Below are 10317 nucleotides of genomic sequence, written 5' to 3'. Positions count from 1 at the left end.
TATGTCAGACCACTAAGCGCATTACAGTCCCATACAGGCCGATACAGCCATTTTTTTCCTTAAAAAACATGCATAGGCAGATTTTTTTTTTTTACAGAATATAGATGCTTTATCACTGTACTTAATATGGTGTCTTGTTTACTATACTTAAAAATGCACCACTCATAAATATTTAATTCAGCAAGCCACAACCAAGACTTGATTTATCAACAAAAACCCCTAAATATAAACAGCAAAAAAAAAAAAAGAGATAGATGTAATTATTCCAGTTTTTTAAAACTTAAAGAAAAGGTATTCATTGCCAAAGTAATAAGATAAGTGTTATATGGAAACAAGGGCATTCAAGCACACTAAAGAAACCTGAGGTAAGCATAATCTGTACAAAATTAAACTGTCCTTTTTGGCATTTTAACAAATTTGCAACATTCTTTTTTTTTTTTCTTTTTCTGCTTTTTTTTTTTTTTTTTAAGACTGCCTAATTCATTTTATAGCCATTGTCTGACAAGAGTAGCAAAACATTATCAATAAATAGTCCTTATTTAGTTTGTACATCATTTTGTTAAAAATGTTTGATGTCATCCATTTTTAGTGCTGCAACTGTAAACGTACAATAGAGTAAGAAATTAGACAAAGTTTTCGTGTCCAGTAACATAATAAAAGACCTCTCATTAACCTATCTAGAAGTCCCCGATGCAGTAGGAAAACATGTTCATTCCCCTAACATTGCAGTATATACTAGCATTAGCTTTCTTTTTAAATTGTTTTTCCTATAAGCATTTTTAAAAGGCATACCCAAAAGAGGTGTTTAATCATAACCCTCACCAAAATATAGTTTATTATCTCTCTCCCTCTTTTCTAATGATAGTGTAAACTGAATCCAACTCCTGGCCCCAGAGCAAGTAAGCTACCATCAGAGGCAAGAACATCCAACTGCTGATATGCAGCAATCCCATCACGCCCTGCAGCTCCCAAAAAAAAAAAAAAAGAACAGGAAGTGGTCACTGGATATTGCTGCTATTACTGCCATTGCTGTCCGTGCCGTTAGTCTCTGAGGCGAGAGTCTTGTTGATGGAGTTAAGGTTGGTGTCAGAGGGCATGGCATCTCTGCGAGGTGGCATCCTCTCGTTAATTCGATCTAAGCCCTTGGCCTCCTCGAAGCTAGTGATCTTATGTTGTGGTGAAAATCCTTTGATAGCTAAACAGAAAATCATTAAAAAAAAGAAAAACTGGGTTAGTCAGAGGAAAACAAAGGGCACAGCTGTTGTAGCAGGTGATGTTAGAGATTTCGCAGTGAGAGAGGGAATCCTTTAGTAGAGAACAAAGTGACGGGACCTGAACACAGCACAACAGACTCCTTACCATACCTGAAGATAACCGAGATGTTTGGTAACAGCCAATGTCTCCTCCCAACCAAAATGTCCTCTTCCAAGTTAGTAAGATGTAAACGTTTCTCTTGTCTTCATGGAAGTTTAGATCCACGAAGTGGTATGTAAAGAGAAAGGCTGCTACCAGGGATAGGTCTCTAGGCCCAGCATAGACTGGCCACATCGTTGGCACAATTACTGTATCAAATGCCCTAACCTAGAAAGAATGGAAATGGCCCTAATTTTACTATTCCATTGTGCTAGTAATGGCAAATTCAGGAGAATCACTGAAGCAGCTAGACCTAAAAATCTAGTGAAGAGTTTAGAGCAGAAGCTAAAAGAAGCTATAAAAGGCATGAACTTGGGGCGTTTCCATGCCATCTCAGGATCCCAGGAAGACTTGCTTGGCAAACAACTCAACAGTGGCATGAAAAAAAATGAAATTATAAACTCCTGCTTCTCCACTCAACTTTGGAAACGTGGAGTGGGGACAAGGTAAAAGAAACTCATAAAAATCAAGATCAGATCACTAAGTAGAAAAACTCTGTCTGCCCTTCAGCAGCGAACAGGTCAAACTGATGTTCATCTGGTCCATTACTGCCTAAATCAAAGAAAAACTCTTTCTTAGTAGATCAACGTAGACGTAAGTGCTGGTTCAAGAATAACAAGGGGAAAATGCTTCTTTCAACTTTTAGCAAAAATGGATGGGAATGGTTTTGGCCTTATTCAGTGAAACCATGGAATTCACAAAGGGGGAGCATTGATACTTGGTTTTTTTCAGTAACCCTAGTGTGCTCCAGAGATAGAGAAGGCATTTGTGCAAGAAACTTAATGATTTCTTCAGTAGGTGCACCAACCAGTGAGCTGAAAATAAAGTACATAGATGGGGAACCAATGACATCAGTTTGCTTTACTCCCTGTGAAAATGCAAGCCAGACACTGACGGGCCAATCACCAATGCTGAATTGGGTCGCATCTCCATGGCTGATGAAGGACAATTTCATTGTACCTTTATCCTTCCTACCCTATTTGAGAAAAAAAGGAAAGCAGTTTCAAGCTGAAACTTTGCTAGCCACTCCCACACAAATGTACAGTGCCTTTCATTAGTATGGACGAGATTCTTAAAAGATAGACACACTTGCTTCCAAACTCATTAAACGATGAGAAACAGTTTGTTCCCCCTCTGCATTTTAAAGGTTAGCGTCATGGTGATTAGTCAACTATGAGAGGAAGAAGATGGGGAAATGGGAAAAGACCAAGGCCCAAAGCAAAGCGTCTTAATTCTTCTCTCATTCAGTCATAAATCGCAAAATAATAGAGCTGTCTGATGAGCACCCACCCTGAAAATGAACTCAATGATTTTGAGGGACAAAAGTAGTACTCTATTGTTTTGCTAAACTGCTGTGAATATCATTCCATCATAGTTAATACATATAAAAAGTTGGTCATCATAATTGATGAAGCGATTTTACGAATTGAAATGGTAAAAGTGGAATCTCTCTTTTAGGTTGTTTAAGGTTTTAAAATAAAGCCAATAGGGTGAGAGCATAGAAATTCAAAATCTAGCGAGAGCAATGGCTATGTCCGGAATGGGGCTCCATTTCTAATCATTTCTGTCTACCCTGGTCTGGAAGAATGTGTGCTCTGCTGTAGTTGCTGGTCAGACGATGGGTATTAGCAATTTACATTGGTAGTATACTTAACACAACACAAGAGTCACAGAAACCACAGAAAACAGCCAAACTATCAACAAGAATGCACACTGCAGATTAGAATTTGCCAAGAGGAATAGAGAATTCCCACATAAATAGCAGTTTATTCACTGCTATTTAGGAAGCAGTTGTATTTTCTCTTACAGTGCTATCATTTCCCCTACCGTATCCAAATCACGTACAAATTAAAGAAACTAAAGTGGCACATTTTACATCATATCAAAGCACCAGAAAACACAATTTTGGGAACAATAAAACATTATCTTGCAAGAACAAAATACAACTGAAAAATTTTGTTTTAAAGGGGAACTTCAAATTATTATTCTTTTTAAAATTTCCAGAGGGCGTGGTATGTATCAGATTAAAAACTATTTGGATAGGTAGTCCTCTCCTAACTCTACATTTCAAAAGCACTTGATTCAAAAGGAATTGCGAGAGGGTCCACTCTATTGTCCTCGAGCAGTGCTGGGACACAGTCGGTGGTGAATATGTCTCGTTTCTCCTGAAGCACCCGGCACAGTGCCTGGTGCCAAGAAGGCACTCGGTGGCTATTAACCAGTTGAGTGATGACTCAATATTCCCTATGCTCGTTACCGGCCATTTCTACAGCCACTAGATATTTTTGAACTCTTTAGAATATTTTGCTGATGCTAACCGTCCTACAAATACCAGTACGTTAAAATTTCTAAGACTAGCAGAACTGTTTACCTCGTACACAGCTGTCTCTTGTTGGAATATTTTTTGGAGACAAAAATTAATGTTGAACTACAACAAAGCACTATTCCAATGAATTTTTTTTCTAGAAATTTCTGAAGACTAGACTTAATAAAGCTATTTTTATTCTCTCCTTTTCAGTGCCGACTGAAAGTGATTTGAGGGAGGGACATGGTTCAGCTCAAAGAATATTGTTCTATCCATTGTTTGTCAAAACGGCTGCCATAAACCCCACCCCACATCATTCAAGATCTCTAATCCTTTTGTTTTCCGTGATTATACTAGGATCATTGTATACAAAGTCAAACATAGCTTTAAGGGAAAAAATAACAAACAAACAAACCGGAAAAGGACATTTTCCCCTTTAAAGCAAGAACATGTTGGTTAATACTGAGCCACAACTGTTAGCCCAACACCCACACACTCTGTACAAGCTACAGCAAAAAAAAAAGAAAAAAAAAAAGAAAAGAAAAGAAAAGAAAGAAAAAGAAAAGAAAAAGAAAGAAAGAAAGAAAGAAATGAATACACCCAGCAGAGCCCTTGTCTGTTGCAGGTACAACAGAAAGGGGACTGGCCAATTTACCTTCATCAGCCTCAATAGCCTCAACAGTAGCTGAAGAGAAGAAAGGGGGTGCAAAATGAATGAGAAAAATGAGCAGAGGATTTTTAACTCTAAGAACACATCAGTGACGATCAAGGGTGCTAAGAGGATTAATGTTCCTGTAAGTGCTGGTTTCTGGCACAGACAAAATAGAAATACTTCAAAGAAACGAAAAAACACCACGAAAATGATGGGGGTTTTTTCTTGTTTTTTTTTTAATGAGCTGGCTACACGTATCTGAGTGACATGATTTGGATTTTGTTCACTAAATACAGGAGAAAATGATTAATCCTTTAAGAAAACACTCAGGAAAGGTTTCTTGGACTTAGACTGAATCTACAAGGGACTAGGTCAATCGAAAATGTGAATCTGACTCACATGAAGTATGATAAACCCACTGCTACGATTGGTAATTTATAGTTTTAAAATGCCCCCAAAATGGCAGAGCTTGAAGTGTTGTCATAATGTCAGTGGAATAATTCACACTATTTAATATTAAATGGCACGATTTCCTAGTGGAATAGAAAAGCAGGGGGGATGCAAATTTAGAGTTGCATCTGAGTTGGTAACACATGTGACCCTTTAAACACAAACATCGAGCGTGTTTCGAGAGGGAGGGAGAAAGGGAAGAGAAAGAGGTTGGGGATGGGATAGCCTGGACTTCTTTTGCCAGGTAACCCAGTTTAAAATCAGTTTTCCTCATTGGAATAGCATTTTTGGAAACAAAATTCTTGAAATGTTATAATCACGTGATAATATGCCAGTAGCAGCAATAATTCTATCAGCATTTTAAAGAAAGGACCGTCTAAATACGGAAACCTCAGCATATTTCAGAGGCAAAATTTTTAAAAGCCCATTGCTTTATCAGCAATTTTTATAATAAGCTTAGGGTCTATATTCTCGCTTTAAAGGTGTATGAATCTTTCTATGTTATCAAGGTTAGGAGATATTTCCCTAATGAAGTGCTAAAATGCAAAACTTCTCTGTAATTCTAAAATGTTTAATATTAAAATCCTACCCCTTGACTTTAATTTGCATATTTCTTATAATTTAACGTTTTAAAACTAGAGCAACTGCCAGATGTACACTATAATTTACTTACAGTGCATTTTAAATTCCTTACGATAAAAATGGAGAATGGTTACCACCATGGAGAAAAGCCAAATAGCAAAACTTAAGTAGTTTCCCCTTTTAGACAGATTAAAGGGCATCAGACAATGAATTCTGAAACTGTATTAATGTACATGATTTAAAATATACACTGACTTTTCAAATTCTCAGGACTCGTAAGATGTCGGCTGTGTGTATGTGTTTGTGTGTGTGTGAGTTCAACACCAAATGACAAACAGATGGATTTAAAATAAAACGACAGAACAGGAAACTGAATAACCCAGGTTAAAATACAGGTGAAAATCTGGAAACAAAACAAAGAATTCTAAGAACTTAAGTTTAAAAGTAAAGCAAAATATCTGGAACCGCACCAGGACCAACATATTAGAAATATGTACTGTCCATTATTAAGTGTATTCTTCTAAAGCAACTGTGGCCCATAGTTTCTGATAATACACCTGCTGTACCTTAAAACTGTGCTTAACAGAAACTATGCAGATTTTAGTCAATTAGGTAGTTGTGCATTTTGTGCATACAAACGATCCATTTATGCTAATGTTCTTAGAGAGCATGTTTACTTTGGTGGGAAAATTGTGGGTTTTTTCCTGAAGTTACTAAGATAAATTTTAGCTACAAATTAAATGAGGAACTTACTTCAATACTGTGGTATCTTCCTACCTTCATTTAGAAATTTTTTTTTCTTTTTGTGGCAACTCGAAGACATTGATGTTGGAATAAATTCATATGAAAATAAAGAAAATTTTAGTGATGCTGCTAGGAGGTGATCATTTAGCAGTACAATATCCATGAAGCTGGGCATCACTTTCTATGTAAAAGAGGTGTATCTAAATAACATTACCATAAGAATACCAGAATCTTCTAGACTGAGGGACAGGGATAGAAAAGAAAACACAAACAAAGATTCAGGGAAAGGTACAGGGAAATAAGCAGGAGGCTGAGATCTGCTTTGAAAATGTTGAGTGTATTGTTGTTTTCATTTTTTTCTGTTAGAGTCTAATCTAAAAGCAAAATTTCCATAAAGTATGCTAAAATTGGACTCTAGTTAATGATAATATTAGTTAAAATAGATAACAAAAGTAACAAAAGTAAAGAGTGCACTGACTGGGCTGACTAATATGGTAGCCACTAGCCACATGTGGCTATTCAAATCAAATTAATGAAAATTTGATAAAATAAAAAACTCAGTTTCTCAGTTGTAAGAGCTATATTTCAAGTGCTCAATGGCTATATATTGCCAGTGGCTTCTGTATAGATAGAGAAATTTCCATCATTACAAAAAGTTCTATTGGACGGCACTCATCCAGAAAACTACGGATTTTAATACAAAATCTACCTACTGTGCGTGTAGATAAGCTATATGAGTTGTCTTACAGCGAGGCCTGAAATCGTGGTTAGTGTGCAAATGAGGACGTGGGGGTAGCGGGGGTCAAGAACACATTCCAGCAAATGAGGGAGCTACTCTGTGGGGCGCGACTGGTCAAACTGATGGGGGCGCGGGAAGGGAGGGGGGTCTCAGCCCTTCTTCCAGCTGAGAAGATCGGAAGACCAAGACGGACCTTAAATGCGTGAATAAATCAGGGCTCTAACGACACAGCTGACTGAGGTGCCTGCACACGGTGTGTCGTACCAATGGGCCTGCTTACCGCTTTGCAGGGTTTGCTTCCCTCCAGAGAGCACTCCACTGGGGAGCATGCCCGTGGGCGTCAGGCCTTTCAGCGTCAGCACACTCTCACTCTCTTCTCTGCAAAGGCACAATGGGGATGACACATTAACTTTTATTTTCTTTCAAGACAAAGAAAAGACTTAAAGGAAAAGATGTATGTAAGAACTCACATTTACTTCTACCTTGGCTCTCTTGAGTTTTTTCTTTTTTTTTACTTAAAACGTACTATATTTTCACACATTCATATAGAAGTAGTGGTATGCCCATGACATGACGGCTAAGATAAAGTTGGGAATTATGCAATTGTGGAAGTTCAGTCTCTTCTGACTGAACTGGAAAACAATTCTACTTTTGTAAGCAGGCTCACAATACAAAGTGTTTGTGGGCATCCTCCACGACACCATAAATATGTTAAAAAAAAAAAAAAAAGAGCCATGGAGAGGGCTGTTGTAAGTTTTCCAGCCTAGGCTCTGCAAAAATGTGTGGGGCTGATTTGACTTGTGAGAGAAAACCAGAGAGTATAACAGATTTAAAAGATCTGATCTATGGATTAGGGAAGGAGGAGTTACATTCAGGGGACTGTTAAGGAATTCTGACATCCCATGACAAATACACAAACGAATGGCAAGTCGCTGATGAAACAACTGGTCAAATTTCCAACTTTTCTTTTTCAGTCTCCTTCCCCATGGATCTGCTAATACAGTGTTGTTTTATTACTCATTATGACAACTGTTTTACAATCAGTTTGATGTACATCATTATTTGAATTACATTTATTAACCACAGCACAGCATTAATCAAATGATTAAATAACCATAAAATAGGGATAACCTCATATATTTCCATATAGTAGACAGTGTAATCCCACATAACCAGAAAAAAATACTTACAATACACATATATATCTAATGTTTATAATATGTACAACTACTTACTCCACATTTTTATGAAGATGGCTAACATGGCCCACACAGAATTCCTAAACTATCCCCAAACCTGCTGCTTCACTATCTTTCTTCGACTTCATCTTTTAGTTAAGCTGAAAGAATCAACCTTTAACTCCTTTTATCCTCTCTTACTCCACATCTACTCAATTAGCAAATCTTGAGGGCTCTACCCTCATATTATTTCCAGTATCTTACCACTTCTCACAATACTACTACCTCATCTCTTTTGAAAACAGCTTTACTGAGATATAATTAACATACCATACAATTTGCCCATTTAAAGTGTGTGATTCAATCACTGGTTTTTAGTCTCTTCAGACAGTCATGAAACATCGGCACAATACATTTCAGCACATTCTCATCCCTCCACAAAGCAGTCTCGTGCACTCCCATTTCTTTCAGGCTGTATTACCACTCATCTGCTTTCTGTAGATTTGCTTCTTCTGGACACTTCTCATGACTGGAATCAGGTGGCCTTCTGTGACTGACTCCTTTTCAGACCTCCAGCATCTCTTACCTGGATGGTTCCAGCAGTCCCTTAACTGGTCTCTGCTCCATCCTTGTCACACTCCTGCCCTCTCCTCCCACATCTATTCTCAGTATAGCAGCTGGCTGAGCCTTTTAATACCTATACAGATCCTGTCACTCCTCTATGCAAAACTCTCCCAATGGTTTCTCCTCTCATTAAAGGTGAAAGGCAAAATCTTTAAAAGGTTTGACCAGAGCCCTAAAAAACTAGCTCCCAACCCCCAGTCTACCATCCTTATCCATCTCTTGGACTACATTTCCTACCACCACGCACTTCCCTTCGTGGTCCTCACCATGCACCCAGCACACCCCACCTTGGGGCTCTGCACCTTTCTGTCACACTCTTCCCCCAGGTATCTGCCTGGCTCCCTCCCTCCCAGCCTCCAACTCTCTGCTGGAAAACTGCCTTCAAAGTGAGGACTTCCTTGAGAATGCTATTTAAAATATATGTACCTCACTACAAATAATGCAATTTCGTTTCTTTTTATGGCTGAATAATATTCCATTGTATATATGTGCCACATCTTCTTTATCCATTCATCTGTCAATGGACACTGGGACAAAGTGAGAAAGTGGCACGGACATATATACACTACCAAATGTAAAATAGATAGCTAGTGGGAAGCAGCCGCATAGCACAGGGAGATCAGCTCAGTGCTTTGTGACCACCTAGAGGGATGGGATAGGGAGGATGGGAGGGAGATGCAAGAGGGAGGGGATATGGGGATATATGTATATGTATAGGTGATTCACTTTGTTATAAAGCAGAAATTAACACACCATTGTAAAGCAATTATACTCCAGTAAAGATGTTAAAATATATATATATATATATATGCACTTTCTTATGCCCTATCTCCCCTTCCCTCTTTTATTTTTATCTAAAGCACTTATCACCCCTGAAGAGCTATACAGTTTGTTTCCTTGGTGCTTTTTTTTTTTTTTTGAGCTCCTCTGGCCACTACACCCCACCCTAGCTAGAAAAGCTTCATGTGAAAGGGGTTTCTGTCTGCTTTGCTCCTGCTGCATCCACAGTAGCTAGACCAGAACAGCACCTAGCACATAGTCGAGATTCATAAAACATTTACTAAATGAAGGAGTCAAAGAAAAATAGGATGGAGAATGGCAGTGTTAATCCACATTTTAGATTTCTGAATCCTTTACTGTTATTTACAGCCAACGCCTAAGCTCCGGCTAATGGCGTGTAATTAGTCCCCAATATGCTGAGAAAGATGCTCTTCAGCTCTTGGTCCCTCAGATTCCCACCTGACAGAGGAACTGCCTTCCCTGCTCACTGCTTCCCCAAGATGTTCGCTTTGAAGCAGAAGTTCTGCATGCATTCGTTTGATTGGTGGATCCTAGGCAACATGCGGCACCTTAAGTGCAAGGGCTCTTGAAAGATAGGTTTCTGGTTCCCTTATAATATGGCAAATTACCAAAATGTAAGGACTGTGCTGGACAGCTATACCTGACAAATGTGTACCACCATCCGTATCCATCCATTACATGTTAAAATGTCTCATTCCACAAATTTCTTGTATTTGCCTCTTCCCTTGCATCTCTCCACCCACAGCTAGTTCAACATCTTTTGCTTGGATTATTTCAATAGCTTCTTAAATGTGCTGACACCCATCAGTCAGCTTGCTATCCAATCTTC

General features: G+C 38.4%; 1 protein-coding gene across 4 annotated transcripts in view; it reads right to left on the bottom strand.

Annotated features, from left to right (window-relative positions):
- Positions 1-234: 234 nt before the first annotated feature.
- Positions 235-10317, bottom strand: part of PPP3CA (protein phosphatase 3 catalytic subunit alpha) — a 294947-nt gene continuing 284864 nt past the window's right edge. For 3 of the 4 annotated variants that reach the window (XM_060299755.1, XM_070045609.1, XM_060299756.1), the window contains exons 12-14: positions 7166-7263; positions 4374-4403; positions 235-1195 (exon numbers count right to left, since the gene is read on the bottom strand). In XM_060299755.1, coding sequence (XP_060155738.1) covers positions 999-1195; positions 4374-4403; positions 7166-7263 — 325 coding nt within the window. In that variant the 3' untranslated portion in view covers positions 235-998. The remainder of the gene's footprint in view (positions 1196-4373; positions 4404-7165; positions 7264-10317) is intronic. The other variant, XM_060299757.1, reaches the window with a different exon arrangement.

Source organism: Globicephala melas, chromosome 5 (genome assembly GCF_963455315.2).
Source record: "Globicephala melas chromosome 5, mGloMel1.2, whole genome shotgun sequence".
Lineage (NCBI taxonomy): Eukaryota > Metazoa > Chordata > Mammalia > Artiodactyla > Delphinidae > Globicephala > Globicephala melas.
Note: the sequence above shows the minus strand (reverse complement) of the source record. Positions and strands in the feature narration are given on the sequence as shown.